This window comes from Candida theae, assembly GCF_024610275.1.
Source record: "Candida theae strain CBS 12239 chromosome Unknown scaffold2, whole genome shotgun sequence".
Lineage (NCBI taxonomy): Eukaryota > Fungi > Ascomycota > Pichiomycetes > Serinales > Debaryomycetaceae > Lodderomyces > Lodderomyces theae.
In genome coordinates, this window is record NW_026261438.1 from 99,968 (window position 1) to 118,128 (window position 18,161).

Here is an 18,161-nt window from a genome sequence, read left to right on the forward strand (position 1 = left end):
TTAAAAAAAAACGAATCGTACACACAAATAAAACATCTTCTCTTCATAACCAATGTCCATTTACAATGCCTCAATTGAGGTTTCATTGGTGTATCTGACAGTGGCCAAGCCAATAGTTTTATCCTCTAAGTCATACTTTACGTAAGCATTTCTCAAGAAGTTGTCACCAAAGGAGAAAAACTCGTCATCACCGAAGATTCCCAAGACACAACGATTATCTTCTGATCTCTTGTAGCTATTGTACGTGGCAACAGTGACAAAGAAGCTTGAAAGTGGTGCTTCGACCGCAGCATTATTGGCAAAGTTGAAAGTCACATTACCTTTGTGGTGGCAGTTGGACACGTAGGCATCCAAAATGTGATCATATTTCGCATGGGTTTTCTTGGCTATAGCTTTGAACAATTTGGTGGGCAAATAAGACCAAGTCAGGCCAACATCAAGAAGTATCTTGGATTGGTTGAAATACTTTTTACCCTCGATTGTGATCGAGTCCAATTCAACTTCCAAGTCCGTGTTTGAAACAATTGGAACGTCAACCAACTCACCATGGTACTTTGCGTTATCGACTCCACCAAACAAAATTGAGCCTTCTTTACTGGTTGGCGAATTCAAATACAATGAATAAGCTACCTTGTTGATATATCCTTCCTTCTTTAACGTAATTGGCAAGTTATCATAAGTTGAGTTGTCGTGAGTTTGCTCAAGCGTTGTGAATCCAATTCCCAACACTCCAAACTCCGAAGAAGTTGAATTGGCAACAGCAAACTCCAGGTTTTTCACGGTGATATTACCGAGTCGAATAGTATCTGTGACATAAGTTCCATTGGCCGAGGTATCGTCACCATAGTGAATGCGGAAATCTTTATGCAATTGCTTACCAGTGGTGGAGTTTTCAACAGAGTAAACCCCATGGTCTTTACATTTGACACCAACACAAACGGCATTTGCGTCAACAACCCAGGTGTCACTAGATCCAGTATCAAACAACAAATTGCTCTTTTCTTTATTTGATCCAACCTCAATCTCAATACCATAGTAAGACCTCTCATTCTTCAAGTCGGATGAAAAATAATCACGTCTATCAAACTCATAGCCCCCTTCGTCACGTCTCACACTGAAACCGAATTGAACCACTTTGTCTGATCTTTTCTCAACAGGAGCTGCATTGCAAGCAAGAGCACAAGATAACGCAATCAGTATTTTCTGACCAAATGATCCAATTAAAACCATGTTGGATGTAGTTGCTTACTAGAGTACAAGGGAACCGAGGACTGGTTGAAGAGGCAGCTTGCTCTCCATTTATACTAGAATAAGAAACTAAGACAGCCTTCTTATATCTAAGTCATCACACGGCATCACACGGCATCATAGGGTATCACCACATTCGACAAACAAATCAAAATGGTCCAGACTTTGTGAATTGGTAAGCATTTTTTTTTGCAGTAACTGTGGCGCCAGATAATCATTTGAGCAAACAATAGATTGTGTGAAAAATCTTTTGTAACAATGGAAACGTTCCGCTAAGAAACCTTTTTTTTGACGTGCCGAACGCAGAAGCGGAAATGGAAAATTTGATGGAAAAATATTCGTTTTCAATATACCTCGAACAATGCAGGAACCTGGGACAACATTTTCATCACTTCTGTGATAAAGATATGCTTGGCACTTCTTACTTCATCTCCGCTCAATCTCCTCCGGGCTATTCAAAGTCTAAATCATTTTCAGTCGTTGATCGCATCTTCCGGTCGCTGCTTCCGTTCTTCTTTTGTTTTCTTGTTTTGTTTTGTTTTATTTTGTTTTTTCATTGTTTTACAATTGATGCCGTATATATTGTTCAAGGAGGGTTGACAATGTAACGGCACTTTTCCTTCAAGAAACCGTCAATTTGGAAGCGGATGGCACGACACCACAGTTCTATCAATGCACGGGGTCACTTTGATTGCCTAATATCACCCGCTCAAGAGCAACCGGCTGGATATAAAAGAGCGCCTGTAGCTTTTCAGAATATTTTAGTTGTGTCAACCCAAATTTTCTGACAAATATCATCAGATACTGTTATTACTATGGTTGCCTTAAACTCGTTGCTTCAAAGCGGTTTGGTTACGCTTTCTTGTGCGTTATTATGCAATGGTGCTCCAGTCGATTCAAAGCCTAGTAAGGTAGTTTCAAGTACATTCAACGTTACACGTACAAATCCATTTGAGAGCAGCAGCAATTTGACCACGCGTGGTTTGGGGGACCTTTCAAAGAGAAGTAACGGTCTGAAATATGTTGACGCTCCATTAGGGAACAGGTTGGTTTACTACCAGGCTGAGGTTGAAATCGGATCCAGAAATCAAAGAAATAGAGTTTTATTCGACACTGGATCGAGTGATTTGTGGGTCATTGCGTCCGATGCACAATGTGCCAATTTCGGATGTAAGTTGGATGGTTCATATTCTTTGAAAGGTTCTTCAACGGGCAAGAACTTGACTGACTCTTTTGCAATCATCTATGCCGATGGAACTGGTGCTAATGGATCATATGTATCTGATACGGTCACATTTGGTGGTGCTACCGTCAAAAATCAGGAGTTTGGTTTAGCAGAAACCTCGTCTTCTCAGTATGGGGTCTTGGGAGTTGGGTTGCTTCCTCTTGAAGCCACTGAAAACGGTACAACTTATGACAATTTCCCAGTCAGTTTAAAGAAGCAAGGGTATATCAACAAAGTTGCTTATTCATTGTACTTGAATAGTCTCAAGAGTACGACTGGTTCCATCTTATTTGGTGGTGTTGATAACGCCAAGTATCAGGGTGATTTGGTCGAGCTTCCGGTTTTGGAAGGAGATGATTTAGCCGTCAATATCAGTTCAGTGTCCATCAACGGACAAACGTTTTCAAACGAAACCCTGGTCATTTTGGACACGGGTCTGGGGTTCAGCTATTTGCCATTGAACGTTGTTGAGGGTATCGCCAAACAGATTGGTGGAACATACGACTCCCAAGGTGATGGATATATTGTCGATTGTATTCAAACAGACACCTTGACTTTCAATTTCCCAAAGAACATATCGATCACAGTGCCAATTTCAAACTTTTTGTATCCATTGAGTATTGTCGACGGAAGACCCCTGCTTAAATGTTTTTTGGCAATCAAAAATGACTATGGGTATGGTTCATTGGGAGAGAACTTCTTGAGAGGTGCATATGTCAAGTACGATTTGGAAGAAAGGACTATTGCTTTGGCTCAAGTCAAGTATACCACAGAAAGCGATATTCAGGAGTTGTAAACTTTGCTAAAAAAGAGATTGGGTCATGTAAGTAGTATCATTTAAAAAGTTGAATACCATGTAGAGTAATGAACGTTGTTGTAAATTTCTTTTTTTTTTTTTTTGCAACAATTATTTTGCAATTTTCCTCCTTTTTTGCCAGATTTTGCAAAGATATGTTGGGAATACATCCAGCTTGATATACCTGTTAGATGCCCGTTAATTTTGATTTCCATTAAATCTAAGTAGCTTCTGTAGGCATTGACTCGTTTACAAGTAATTACGTCATCCAAATTTGAGTTTTGGTGTGGCCCTGTAGCGCAGCACGTGTCCAACACCTGCCCATATTAAAAAAATAAAAATAACTTAGTTTAGAGAGTGTTCAACAGTGCTTTGCAACAAAAGAGAGATTTTTGATATTGCAGTGTAACATAGTGCAAGAAGCAAGAAGGCTTTAAAACAAGCCTTCTCGTGTTGAGTCCAGCTTACATCTCGGGACTACAATGATCCGGTATGAATTCTGATACATTGTGTTTGCGTACAAATCGATCTGGTTAAATCTACACGTTGCAAGAGCTTTTAAGTGTTGTTTCTTGTGGGCTTGTCACTAGAAACGTACAGTTTCTGTTGGAAATTAGTGGCTGAATCTAACTCAACTTTGAAGATTTCTGTTGGTGAGTTTGTTTTTTTGTTTTTTTTTTTTTTTTTTGCGAAGTGGCTGAGTTACACAAACAGTGCTGAAGGAATACGAAAAGATTGTTGGGATAAACCTGTATATAACAACCAACAAAATCTGAAGCTCTTTGGAAAAAAAAGACAAGTATCACTAACAAAAGTAGTGGCATACCAAAAATACACGTACTTTGTGTGAATTGGAAAGATAAAAGTCCGAAATCTTTGGCCTCAACTTTTAACTTTAGAGCTTACGAGACACATGTTTCACGAATGGGGTTGTCTCAGAGCTAGACACTTTTAAGTTAAACTTATGTAGTCGTCGAAACAGCACAAACTACTCTGACCTACTTCTCGTGGGAACTTATGTCTTGTCCAAACAACTGCTCGCTCCCCCCCCTCCTAATTGTCTGGGTGAAACAGGATTCCATCAAAGCCGATAGGAGCCGATAGGAGCCGATAATGAAGAATATCGATACTGAATGTTGCACGTGACCCTTATTGAGAAACATTTTTCTTTTATTTTTGTTGGATGACACAAAACCCACTTTGCATACAGAAACCTTTTCTTAAGCCAACAGGGATACAAAATATGGGTTTGTTGTTGCATTTAGATCAACAAATAATTCGGTGTATATCCTGTACCACTCCATTGAAACCGGCGTTTCTTTCTTTTTTGGATTAAAAGTAGCCTGTAACCCAAGATTTACTTTACACAGTATATGCACCCACCATATATTTCCCATCAAAAAAAAAAAAGAATATAAAAAAAAAATAAAAAATAAAATAAACTACGGGATTCAAGTTAAACCCAAAAAAAATTCTCAGTTCACCTCCTGATGTACATATATATATATATATATATATACATGTGTATAGATCTGGAATATATGTAAGTCTATTCTACTCTTTCCCCTATCCTCTAATTTTTCATCCTTCATCACTTCTCCTTAGTTATCTGATCCTTTTCATATTTGTTCAAGGTTATTCCAAGACGTGTTCAACATTTACATTATAGCATCATAACAGACAAAGCACATTAGAAACTTTTTCATTCAATGTCAACTCACAGACCTTTCCAGTTGAATCATGGATCAATTGAACATACTTTCTTAGTTCCTCATTCATTATACGCCAATTATTCACAATTGAAGGATGAGTTTTCAAAAACGCTACCACAACCTACCGAAGGATTCGCCGGTGACGAAGAGCCAGCTAGTCCAGTTGAATTGTACGGTAAATTCTTGGGTTTCATAAGCCAACAACAACCAAGACAAGACGAAGTCTTGCGTCACGCAATTAGAGACTTTGAATCAACTTTTTTACAAAATAACGATGACATTCATTCATTTGCAGTCAAGATATTACAAGATGAATCATACCCAACAACTCAATCCAAAATCAAGAATCTTGTGAAAGATTACTACCAATCAGTTCAAACTATCCCAAGAACCGAATCTAATTTATTATACCACGCAGCTAAGAAGACTGCTAAATTGGCATCAATCTTTGGTGGACAAGGTAACACCGATGACTATTTTGAAGAATTGAGAGACATTTACAATACTTCTTCCAATTTGATCGGTGATGACTTGTTGGTCCCCATCACTGAAAAGTTGAATCAATTGGTTAAGCAAGATTCAGAATTTGACAAGATTTACACCCAAGGGTTGGATGTCTTGAAATGGTTGAAACATCCCGAAACCACACCCGATCAAGATTATTTATTAAGTGTCCCCGTTTCTTGTCCTGTTATATGTATGATTCAGTTGTGTCACTACGCAGTCACTTGTAAAGTGTTGGGGTTGAATCCGGGCGAATTGAGAGATTTAACTTCGTGGTCAACTGGTCATTCACAAGGTTTGATCACTGCCGTTGCCATTTCTGCTTCTTCATCTTGGGACTCGTTTTTATCCAACGGTATCAAGGCATGTTCGTTTATGTTTTTCATTGGGTCAAGATGTTTGAGTGCTTACCCAAGAACCACTTTGCCACCAACTATGTTGCAAGATTCATTGAACCACGGTGAAGGTAGACCATCACCAATGTTGTCAGTAAGAGACTTGCCAACTTCTAAAGTTGAAAGATTTATTGAACAAACAAATGCTCATTTGCCAAAGGAGAAACATATTGCCATTAGTTTAGTCAATGGGGCAAGAAACTTGGTTTTGTCTGGTCCACCAGAGTCCTTGTATGGTTTCAATTTGAACTTGAGAAATGTCAAGGCTCCCAATGGTTTGGATCAATCACGTATACCATTTAGTGAACGGAAATTGAAATGCTCCAACAGGTTCTTGCCAATTTTCTGTCCGTTCCATTCTCATCTTTTAGCTGACGCCACCGACATTGTTTTACAAGATATCGAAAACATTGCCTTTAATGAATTGAAAATCCCAGTCTATGACACATTTGATGGAAGCAACTTGCAAGGAAAATCCGCAACAGATTTGAATGCCAGGTTGGTAAAATTGATTACCGAATTACCTGTTCATTGGGAATTGGCAACTAATCACGAAGCCACACACATTCTTGATTTCGGACCAGGTGGTGTTTCGGGATTGGGTATCTTGACCCATAGAAATAAAGAAGGTACCGGTGCAAGAATTATCATTGCTGGTGCATTGGACTCTAACCCATTGGACGATCAATATGGTTTCAAGCATGAGATTTTCCACAGATCAGAAGATCGTCAAATTAAATGGGCACCAAACTGGCTACAAGAATATAAACCAACCTTGGTGAAAACTTCCAAAGGTAAGACTTATGTCAACACCAAGTTTTCTCAGTTATTGGGAAGAGCACCTTTGATGGTTCCTGGTATGACCCCAACTACAGTCAATCCCGAAATTGTTGCTGCTTCATTAAATGCCGGATACCATATTGAAATTGCTGGTGGTGGTTATTTTGAACCCGTGCTGATGACCAAGGCTATAGACAAGGTTGTTGCAAACATCAAACCTGGCTATGGGTTGGGAATCAATTTGATTTATGTCAACCCAAGAATGTTGCAATGGGGCATTCCATTGATCAAAGACTTGAGAGAAAAAGGATACCCTATCCAATCATTGACCATTGGAGCTGGTGTTCCCTCATTGGAAGTTGCCACTGAATATATTGAAGACTTGGGATTGACCCACTTGGGATTGAAGCCTGGTTCAATCGATGCCATCAGTCAAGTTATCACCATTGCCAAAGCCCACCCAAATTTCCCCATTGTTTTACAATGGACTGGTGGCAGAGGTGGTGGTCACCATTCTTTTGAAGATTTCCATCAACCTATTATTCAAATGTACTCCAAGATTAGAAGGTGTGCAAACATTGTTTTGGTTGCTGGTTCTGGATTTGGTTCTGCTGATGATACTTATCCGTACTTGACTGGTTCGTGGTCAAAGAAGTTCAAATACCCACCAATGCCTTTTGATGGTGTGTTGTTTGGTTCAAGAGTCATGACTGCTAAAGAAGCTAAAACATCATTGGAAGCCAAGAAGTTGATTGCGCAATGTCCTGGTGTTGATGACTCCAAGTGGGAACAAACATACAAAAAGCCAACTGGAGGTATTGTCACTGTCAAATCAGAAATGGGAGAACCTATCCACAAGATTGCCACTAAAGCTGTCATGTTTTGGAAGGAGTTGGATGAAACCATTTTCAATTTACCAAAGAATAAACTTGTTGAAACGTTGAACAAAAAAAGAGACTACATTATTGACAAGTTGAATAAAGATTTCCAAAAGCCATGGTTTGGTAAAAATAGTCAAGGTGTTTGTGATTTGCAAGACATGACTTATCAAGAGGTTGCCAATAGATTGATTGAATTGATGTATGTCAACAAATCAACTAGATGGATTGATCTTTCATTGAGAAACTTTTTTGTTGATTACCTTAGACGTGTTGAAGAGAGATTCACCACTAAAGCCAATACTGTCTCATTGATTCAAAATTATGCTCAATTGCAAAACTCGCCTCAACAATTTACTGATGAATTCTTTAACCGTTTTTCGTTGGCCAAAACGCAATTGATTTCAGAAGAGGATTGCGACTTTTTCTTGATGTGTGCATCAAGACCAACTCAAAAACCAGCTCCGTTTGTACCGGTTTTGGACGAACGTTTTGAATTCTTTTTCAAAAAGGACTCATTGTGGCAATCCGAGGATTTGGAAACTGTCGTTGATGAAGACGTGCAAAGAACTTGTATCTTGCACGGTCCTGTTGCTTCACAATTTACCAACAAAGTTGATGAACCGATTGGTGAAATCTTGGACTTAATTCATGAGGGACATATTGCTAAATTACTCCAAGATGAGTACAATGGCGATGCATCAAGAATCCCCGTTGTTGAATACTTTGGTGGAAGGAAACCAACAACGTTGAAACCAGTTGACCATGTCACCATCACTGACGGTAAATCTGAAATCGTTTATGAGATCAAGTCAAAAGTCCCCGAAAGTAAAGCTTGGTTGGAATTGTTGCAAGGATCCGAGTTGAACTGGTTACAAGCCATCATCTCAACCGATAGAATTGTTCAAGGTTCTAAGCATGCTTCCAACCCACTTCATGATATATTGACTCCAACTCCACACTCACAAGTTGTCATCAACAAGTCATCTCACACATTGACCGCCTATGAAAGAGTCAAGGGAGATTTGGTCCCAGTTGTTGAAATCAAGTTGTTGAAGGACAATATCATTCAATTTTCCTTGATTGAGCATAGAACAGCTGATGGTGCACCAGTTTCATTACCATTTTTGTACAAGTACCAACCAGAAGACGGATTTGCTCCAATTGTCGAAATCATGGATTCAAGAAATGACAGAATCAAGGAGTTTTACTGGAAATTGTGGTTTGGTTCGAAAATTCCATACAATTTGGACATCAATGTTGAAGAACAGATCTTGGGTGACGAAGTTACAATCACTGGTAAGGATATTGCCGAATTTACACACGCTATTGGTAACAAATGTGAAGCATTTGTCAACAGACCAGGTAAAGTGACATTGGCACCAATGGATTTCGCCATTGTTGTAGGATGGCAAGCTATCATCAAGGCCATTTTCCCAAAGACTGTTGATGGGGACTTGTTGAAGTTGGTTCACTTGTCGAATGGGTACAAGATGATTCCTGGAGCTGCTCCGTTGAAAAAGGATGATGTCGTGTCTACTAAAGCTGAAATAAAGGCAGTTTTGAACCAACCCAGTGGTAAATTGGTTGAAGTTGTGGGTACAATTTACCGCGACTCGCTCCCGGTCATGGAGGTTTCTTCACAATTTTTGTACCGTGGTGAATATGTTGATTACGAAAACACTTTTCAAAAAGTTACTGAAACACCTGTTCAAGTTGCTTTCAACTCATCCAAAGATTTAGCAGTGTTGAGATCAAAAGAATGGTTCCACTTGACAAAAGATGTTGATTTTGACGTATTGACTTTTAGATGTGAATCATTATACAAGTTCAAGTCTGCCAATGTCTACTCATCAATCAAGACTACTGGTCAAGTCTATTTGGAGTTGCCTACAAAAGAAGTTGTTCAAGTTGGTGAGGTCAATTACGAAGCTGGAGTTTCTTACGGTAACCCAGTAACTGACTATTTTGCTCGTCATGGAAAGACCATTGAAGAGGCTGTTTCATTCGAAAATGCCATCCCTCTTTCCTCAAGTGAAGAATTGATTTCAAAAGCTCCAAGTACTAATGAACCATATGCTATTGTGTCTGGTGACTACAACCCAATCCATGTTTCACGTGTGTTTGCTGCTTATGCCAAATTGCCAGGTACAATTACTCACGGAATGTACTCGTCGGCATCAGTTAGAGGATTGGTGGAAGAATGGGCTGCCAATAACTTTGCATCAAGAGTCAGGGCATTCAAGTGTGATTTTGTTGGAATGGTCTTACCAAATGATACTTTACAAACTACTATGGAACATACTGGTATGATTAATGGTCGTAAGATTATCAAATTCCAGACCAAGAACATTGAAACTGATACTCCAGTGTTGATCGGAGAGGCGGAAATTGAACAACCAATCACAACATATGTATTCACTGGTCAAGGTTCTCAAGAGCAAGGTATGGGTATGGACTTGTACAACACATCTGATGTCGCTAAAGAAGTTTGGGATAAAGCTGATAAACACTTTGTCAACAATTATGGTTTCTCAATTTTGGATATTGTTCAAAATAATCCTAAGGAGTTGACAGTTCACTTTGGTGGTGCCAAGGGAAGAGCAATCAGGGACAATTATATTGGAATGATGTTTGAAACCATTGGCGAAGATGGAGAATTGAAATCAGAAAAGATTTTCAAGAGCATTGATGAAACTTCAACTTCATTCACCTTTGTGTCTCCAACTGGATTGTTATCAGCTACCCAATTCACTCAACCGGCATTGACGTTGATGGAAAAGGCAGCTTATGAAGATATCAAACTGAAGGGGTTGATTCCGCTGGATATCATGTTTGCTGGACATTCATTGGGTGAATACTCGGCATTGAGTTCATTGGCCAATGTCATGCCAATTGAATCGTTGGTTGATGTTGTCTTTTACCGTGGTATGACCATGCAAGTTGCTGTCCCCAGGGATGATTTGGGTAGATCCAATTATGGTATGTGTGCTGTCAATCCAAGTAGGGTCAATCCTACATTCAATGATGCCGCCTTGAGATTTGTTGTTGATGAGACTTCTAAACGGACTGGTTGGTTGTTGGAGATTGTCAACTATAATGTTGAAAATCAACAATATGTTACGGCTGGTGATTTACGTGGGTTGGATGCATTAACCAATGTACTCAACGTTATCAAATTGAACAAGGTTGATATTGTCAAGTTGCAAGAACACCTTTCTATTGAAGAGGTTACCAAGCATCTCAATGAGATTATTGATGAGGTGAAACAAAGAACATTGGCCAAACCACAACCAATTGAATTGGAAAGAGGTTTTGCTGTGATTCCATTGAAGGGTATTGATGTTCCTTTCCATTCGTCGTATTTGATGTCTGGAGTTAAACCATTCCAGAGATTCTTGTGTAAAAAGATTCCAAAGTCTTCAGTTAAACCACAAGATCTTATTGGTAAATATATCCCCAACTTGACTGCAAAACCATTTGAGTTGACAAAGGAATACTTCACCGATGTTTACAAGTTGACGAAATCGGAAAAGATTAAAAAGATTATTGATAACTGGGAGAAGTTTGAGCAAATGTAATTAGAGATATGCTAATATATATATACATATATATAGAGGAGATTAATTTATACTAATAATTTATTAAGACCATCGCCCCTCCCCCTCCCCCTCCCCCCAAACAAAATACGACACTATATACCACCAACAAGGGGACTTGAAATATTGACAGGAGTGAATTTCTTTGGCAATGACACCCTTGAAAACCTCGATTTCAACCGTTGTGTAACCAAATCCATATCCAAATGTCTAGTCAAGCTGATTTTAGGAATGCATGCAATATAATGATCATCATCCAATTGAACATCCAATGGATCCTGCGTGTGACATCCGGGACTGAGAGATAACCTAATTGAATGTTTTTTACCCGATGGACTGGTGGGATCATCAGCTTCGTACAATTCAAACACAATTTGTGACAAGTAATCCAACTCCGGCAAAGCGTTCCTAGCAATCTTCATTGGCAATTGAGATCCATATATGATGTTGAGTAATGTGTAAATATGACTTTCTTTGGTGAAGTAATTGACAACTGATGGTGAGGACACATTTTTTTTCATGTCCTGTATGTCAGACAAGATTTGTTTTGCCAATGGCAATGACGTCAACAAACCAATATCCAACTTCTCTTCATCCTTTATACCATATTCCTGGGGACATATAAAATCAAACAACACTTTTGACAATCGATACAACTCTCTCAACCTAGCATACGTTGGATAATCAAATGGATTTTCTGGTGCTTTAGCATTCTTGTTTGAATTGGCACCACCACTTTCCCCTGCGCCAATATTAGCACCACTCAACACCCAACCCAAAGAGCCAGCTGAAGCTGTATTCGAAGACTGCAAGTGAGTGCTTGAGTTGCTATGTGAGGTGGATGCCGACCCACCAATGTTGTTATTGTCTGCAGGAAGTTTGAAATTATTCATGGCCAATATATTTATAGGGTACTCGCTAACCAATCCCGATGAATTGACCGTATCACCGCACGTTTCTCTCAATCTCGCCAACAACGCTTCATCGTGAGGGTCATATGCGAAAATTCTCTGCAAAAAGTGACGATTATGCAAAGCATCATATTTCATGGTATCGTACAATTCAGAAATTTTCGAAGGATGCGTCTTTTCAACACTGATAAACTCCTGAAACAACTTATCCCAACGTTCCTTGAACAAGTATGGATCTTCACCACAACACCAATTAGATTGGAATTCAGCCACATTTTTAGTTTCGAAATTGTGGTTCATGATTTGATGATAGAAATTCATCAACTCACAGACACGTTTTATGACAACAAACGGTTGCGGCATTTTTGGAGGCCAGGTGAATTGCGGCGGCGCTTCTGCACCTTGTCTCAACAAAGGTTTCAATTTCTTCTTCACTTTGTCCATCAAGTCCTTAGCTGCGTTTGAGTCATCAAGTAAGTCCTTACGGACAATGAGAAAGTCATCTGGCAATGGATTCTTTGTCAAACCAAGAAGTGAAGTAGTAAAGTATTGTGCACTAGTGATGACTCTTCTTTCTGACGATGTGTACACCTTAACATCATCCAACGCCTCACGGTTCAACAATTTCAAGTTTTGGCGCGTTTGTTCACCAACATCTGAAGCTTGGTGCTTAGCTGAATGAGTTGCTTCACCACCCCATTTGAGAATGAGTTGAACTTTATCAACCAATTCCGGGTTTTCACTATTCAATGAGGGCTTGATTTGAACTTTGGTTCCCGGAAAATTCATCTTCTTTTCCAATGCAATTCGCAACTGTTTCAATTTTGCTGGATCTTCCAAATTTTTTTCTTCAGCAATTTTGACAGTCTCTAAAACTACTTGCAAATCAGCAACGGCACGAATTATCACTTCTTCAGTATGACCTTTAAGAAGACTGATGAATAGCGGCGACTTGAATGAGTACTTGAATTTTTGTTTTGGTGTACGATCAGCATGTCTAATAACATTAACCATTCCCTTGAATACCCATTTCTGTTCTTTTTCTTCAAATTGACTATTTTGCAAACTTTTTGGCACGCGGTTCTTCAACAAATCTCTATTCTTCTTAGCCTCGATGAATAAACTTCTCAAGATACTTGAACATGCATCATAGTATTCATTGTTGTCCTTGACAAAAGAGAACCCGTTGACATCAATCACATACGATTTCCCATTCACTCTCAACAAATCAAACCCACAAATTGTTTGTTTGAAAGCAGAACTAACAGAACGAGCCATTACTTTTTCTTCTTCGCTCAATTCAGTAACATACCTAATCTCCTTACCATGGGTGTTTCTTCTAACAATTCCATCAACAACGGGGGATTTACGAGTCTCTGCATGGCAGAAGTTCTGTCCCACGGTGTATGCTTTCACATCCTCAAAATTGTCCGTGTCCATAAAAGTTTCATAAATAAAAGAACCATCGGTTCTTGGGGATACCAAATCAGGGTCAAATTCAGATGACTTGTTCCCAATCTTTCTAAACAACTTTCTTCCACCACCACCAGTTGCTTTAGGATAGTATATGTAGACATTATGGTCCTCTCCATCAACTGGTTTTTCCACAAATGGCTTTTTGAGGTACTTATCACCAACTCTCAAAGTATCGTCATCAACCATTTCCCAATCTGGCTCTTGTTGATTTGTCAACTCATGCACTTTTTCATCCGAAAATCCAATCTCTTTCAATCTTTCAAGTAGTTGAAGCTCCAAATATGGACCTCCATCTCTACTGATCTCCAATCTTTCAGGTGAAGGCACATTGGCATGGTTCAATATAGCCAATACGACACGCCTATCCCACAAAGCCTTTTGAAGTACAAGGTCATTGATAATGTATGGTTTCCTGTAATTAACATACGCAATTGCCTTGTCCAAGGGGAACCCAGTTGAGAAAAAGCTAATCAAAAAATCACAAGTTGGCCAATTTTCAATAGTTTCATCAAGGATCACTTTATCACCAAAAATAACCGTTTCAAACTCACCATTCTCAATCAACCGATTCAAGATCTTTCTGCATGGTTTCGACAAAGCCTTTGCATCCATTGCACATACTCCAATCTTACCAATCTTTGGCAACTTAGCAGTATGTTCAGGTTCTCTGTTTGTTGTTTGTGAGAATGATTTCCTTGAGGTGCTTGACGAATTCGACATAGTCTTGTTTAGTCTTTGTCCGTCAAGAGATGCAAAAGTAGACACCAGATTTGAATGTGATTTAGCAGCTCCCAAATTCTCCGCTGTTAATGGTTCCACTTCTCCTACAGCTGAATCAGAAGCAGCTGCAGCAGCTGCTGCGATGCCTGGAGATGATGAAATTGAACCTAATCGAGATGCAGAATCCTCTGCACTTGTCTTTGGAGCAAAAGTCTCCAACATTGGAGCTAAAGACGCAATAGCCTTTTCAGTAGAAGGGGTAGGCTTGGTGTCTAAAACTTCGGAAATGGTGGTTGTCTCCCCGTTTTCGGGTAATGATAATGACAATGGCGACATGGAATGGAGAGGATGTTTTTCATTGGAGACGCTTTCGCCAGATGGTGCTTGTGATTGTGGATCAGAGTCTTGTCTTTGCTTCCCTGTACCAGGGATAGGCAAAGATTGTTCAGTTGACATTCTCTTATTGGACAAGGACATTGAATTTCAATCTACTTCGAAGAGACCTTTTGGATGAACAAAAACGTGGGACAAATTGAAAATCAGATATCAATGTCGTGTAAATAAATTACACGACGTCAGAGTATTTACGACACAGAACTCGGATGGCTTTTAATAAATCATCTACGTAACTTTCCAGAGATAAATACCGTGTATTGTATGAGAGAGTCGAGGAAGAGGGGGGGAGAAGAAGAGTAAGACACATATATACGAGCACACCGTATACAAAAACAAACGACAGAGATCACCACAAACTTCAAAGCCTATGAATGTTTTCATAGGTAGTAAATAACACGACACACGCACAACCCAATAAAAACCCAGAATATTCGTTGTAATTGGAAACAAGTTGGCTACATGGAAGGAGCTTGAATTGTTTGTGTGCTTTTGCTGGAGGGTAACAACAACATGAAAAATTCAAACTGTTTTGGCAAATGCAAAAAAAAAGTTGAAAAAAAAAAGAGGTCAGTGTCCTTTTTTTTTTTTCCCATTGCATCTAGAATTGGAAATTTTGTTGCTGGTTTGAGTTATCCATGCCAAAGCCAAACGAGTTACCATATGCTTCAGGCACCAAATTCTCATCCTCAATATTGTCATCTTCTTCATCACTGAAATACTTTTCAATAATGTTATAAGCCTTTTGATATATCTTTTCATTGGCATTGTTTTGACATTCAAAGATCTTTTCCATACCACCAGCTTCTTCAATGAACAAAGCGTTTTCATTGACACCTGTTCCTCTTGCTTCTTTATCCATCTCTCCCATTCTCAATATATTCTCCAACGAGTCCAATGTAACTTCAATAATCTTGGTATCAGCAACTGCCAACAAGTCACAAAGTGGCTTAATACAGCCTTGGCTTACCAAGTAGCGGATAATTTCCGGCTTATGTAAGCCTCCTGATGAGGCGTTTGAAATAGCCCAACAAGCTTCCTTTTTGGTTTTGTAGTCACCATTGATCAACAATCTAATCACTTGTGGTATCAAGTTTGAGTCTATAACAGCCTGTATTTGTTCAGGTGTACCAGCTGTTATATTTGAAATTGTCCAACACGCCTCCTTTCGAATAGTTTCTTTTGGAGAGTTTAATAATGGAGACAACGCAGGTAAAACACCAGCGTTGATGACAATTTGTGTTTGGAAATCGGTACCAGTGACTATGTTACCAATGGCTCTTAAGGATGGTGTTTGAACCAAGGTGGATTCATGGCCCAACAATTCAACAAGACGGTGAGGAATTCGTGCATCAACAACAGCCTGAATGGCTTCTGAAGTTCCATCCGACAAGTATGATACTGCCCAACAAGCATCCACCAACGTCTCTGAGTCGACTGAATAAATCAACTTGGCTAAAGTTGGAATAGCTTGAGAAACAATGTTCCAGTCTGGTTGCGGTGCTTTTCCTCTACACAAGTTGGATAATGTCCACGTGGCAGTTCTGATCAACGACATCTTAGTGGAGTTGAACAAGTTTAATACAGGTTCCATAGCTCCACAACTCAAGACATAATCTCTATTGTCAGCTGAATCACCAGCAACATTACCCAAAGCCCAAATTGCCTGCTCCTTAACTTCAAGACTTTGAGAATACAATAATTGAACAAATAATGGTACTGCGTTAGCCTCAACGACAACCCTGGTTTGATGTGAGTTTCCAGAAGCAATGTTGGTCAAAGCCCAAGCTGCTTCCAACTGTAACATGTCTGGATGTTCGTCCTTCATGAATTCAACCAAAGTTGGTATGACCCCCAGTTGAATAACCAAATCAATGGGCGGGTTATGCTCTCTTGATAAAATCTGACGGAATTTCACAGTTGCAGCCAACTGGGACTCAAAATCAGGAGCTTGAATCATTTCAATCATTTTGGGTAAATCTTGCTTCAAGTTGTTGTAAAATTGGTGTTCGTCATTGTTGTGAGTGCCGTTCAGATTGAAATCTTCCTCATCTTCTGAATCATTAGCTTCATGTTGGAAATTTCTCCTTTTGGCAAGCACTTCTTCTCTTTTCTGCTTCCTCAAATCAACTTGATGAGTTTCTCTTCTCCTTCTCAACTCATCACTTTGAAAACGTGACTTGTTCTTGAAATTAGTACGGCGGTATTCGGGTACGAATCTTTCAGTTGCATTTGAGTCCATTATTGATTATAAATGAGGAAGTTTGTGTGATAGGGGAAAAAGAGCAGTTGAAACAAAATATCTAGTGATTGACTTCGTGGGAAAGGTGTGTAAATAATAAGGAGGGTTATGCGATGATTGTTGATTCTCTTCTTCTTCTTCTTCTCCCCTTGAACAAATTTTTTTTTTTTTTTTCTCTTCTTCTGCTTCATTTGCTTTTCCACAGCTACACACAGTCAATCTCTTCACCTACAACTTCATACCGAAGTAACTACGTATTGGATATAACTGAGAGACTCGCAATGTTTCCAAAACCATTACTACTACCGTCTTCAGCACTATTTAGAGCCAAAATTGTGCCAACAACTATATACAAACAACCATTCACCACATCTTCCTTACGTCTAATTCAAAACCCATTCAATGCCAAATCATTCAAGTCAAATGATTCCAATGTAGACACGGATGAGTTGGTTAGTGAAAACAATCCATGGTCACCAACGCTTGAAGATGATCCAATATATGTACAAGAGAGACACAAGATTTCTAAAACGAAGCTTCCAGAATACTATAGACTATCATATAACCCAATTTACGAAGCACCAGCCTCCAAATATGTTTCCATATTGAAAAGACTAACACTAAGTTTTGGTGTTGTTGGTTTGTACGGATCTAAATTGATTTACGAGTCAGCACAATTTGATGATTCATTTGCATATACATTGTTGGCTGGAACTGTGATCCCCATAATACTAGTTCAATGGAAGACTAAAGACTATGTCACTAGGATATTCAGATTGTATAACAAAGAAGTGCCTCAAACATTGGATAATTTGGTCAAAGATGAGAACTTGATTGTTGAAAAGTTGAATTTCACAGGTGGAAAGACGTATAACGAGTTGCTAAAGATTACTGGCAACACATCTTTGATACTATCGCCTGAGCCCAGATTTTGGAAGCCGTATGCTACTTGGGAAGAAAAGAATAATGAGGATGGGTCAAAAAGAGAGTTTTACATCGTTGATGATATAGGTGGTATCAAAATGGATCGATTGTGGGGGATTGTTGAAAAGAACAGTGGGGTGAACAATGGACGATCTTTTTTTTGAGTAAATACTAGGTCTATTCTTGTATATATAATGTATAGATATATCTACACTGCTGTACAGAATTCTTCTTTTGATTCGCTTGGTTCAGCCGTTTACAGAAAAAAAATAAAATCCATCTCCGCAACCATCTTTGTCACAAGGTTTTCTAGTTTTCTCAACCAGACATACCTTACTTTTCTCACCTGTGACTATTG

The 18,161-nt window shown here is 39.1% G+C and overlaps 6 protein-coding genes across 6 annotated transcripts; 3 read left to right on the forward strand and 3 right to left on the reverse strand. All coding sequences in view use genetic code 12, as the record gives it.

The window, feature by feature from the left end:
* Nucleotides 1-60: 60 nt before the first annotated feature.
* Nucleotides 61-1,230, reverse strand: KGF57_002976 (pepsin-like aspartic protease; the record flags this gene model as incomplete). Its single annotated transcript, XM_051752346.1, has 1 exon — nucleotides 61-1,230. The coding sequence occupies one exon, from the start codon at nucleotides 1,228-1,230 to the stop codon at nucleotides 61-63; it is 1,170 nt and encodes a 389-aa protein (XP_051608413.1).
* An 833-nt stretch (nucleotides 1,231-2,063) lies between these two features.
* KGF57_002977 (pepsin-like aspartic protease) lies at nucleotides 2,064-3,269 on the forward strand (the record flags this gene model as incomplete). Its single annotated transcript, XM_051752347.1, has 1 exon — nucleotides 2,064-3,269. One exon carries the CDS (start codon nucleotides 2,064-2,066, stop codon nucleotides 3,267-3,269), a length of 1,206 nt encoding a protein of 401 aa, XP_051608414.1.
* Nucleotides 3,270-4,978: 1,709 nt separating this feature from the next.
* Nucleotides 4,979-11,119, forward strand: FAS1 (tetrafunctional fatty acid synthase subunit; the record flags this gene model as incomplete). The annotated part of the gene is made up of 1 exon (XM_051752349.1): nucleotides 4,979-11,119. The coding sequence occupies one exon, from the start codon at nucleotides 4,979-4,981 to the stop codon at nucleotides 11,117-11,119; it is 6,141 nt and encodes a 2,046-aa protein (XP_051608415.1).
* A 113-nt stretch (nucleotides 11,120-11,232) lies between these two features.
* On the reverse strand, nucleotides 11,233-14,721 carry AFL1 (inositol polyphosphate kinase; the record flags this gene model as incomplete). Its single annotated transcript, XM_051752350.1, has 1 exon — nucleotides 11,233-14,721. The coding sequence occupies one exon, from the start codon at nucleotides 14,719-14,721 to the stop codon at nucleotides 11,233-11,235; it is 3,489 nt and encodes a 1,162-aa protein (XP_051608416.1).
* Nucleotides 14,722-15,238: 517 nt separating this feature from the next.
* Nucleotides 15,239-16,879, reverse strand: KGF57_002980 (karyopherin alpha; the record flags this gene model as incomplete). Its single annotated transcript, XM_051752351.1, has 1 exon — nucleotides 15,239-16,879. The coding sequence occupies one exon, from the start codon at nucleotides 16,877-16,879 to the stop codon at nucleotides 15,239-15,241; it is 1,641 nt and encodes a 546-aa protein (XP_051608417.1).
* Nucleotides 16,880-17,160: 281 nt separating this feature from the next.
* KGF57_002981 (uncharacterized protein) lies at nucleotides 17,161-17,967 on the forward strand (the record flags this gene model as incomplete). Its single annotated transcript, XM_051752352.1, has 1 exon — nucleotides 17,161-17,967. The coding sequence occupies one exon, from the start codon at nucleotides 17,161-17,163 to the stop codon at nucleotides 17,965-17,967; it is 807 nt and encodes a 268-aa protein (XP_051608418.1).
* Between the last annotated feature and the right edge of the window lie 194 nt (nucleotides 17,968-18,161).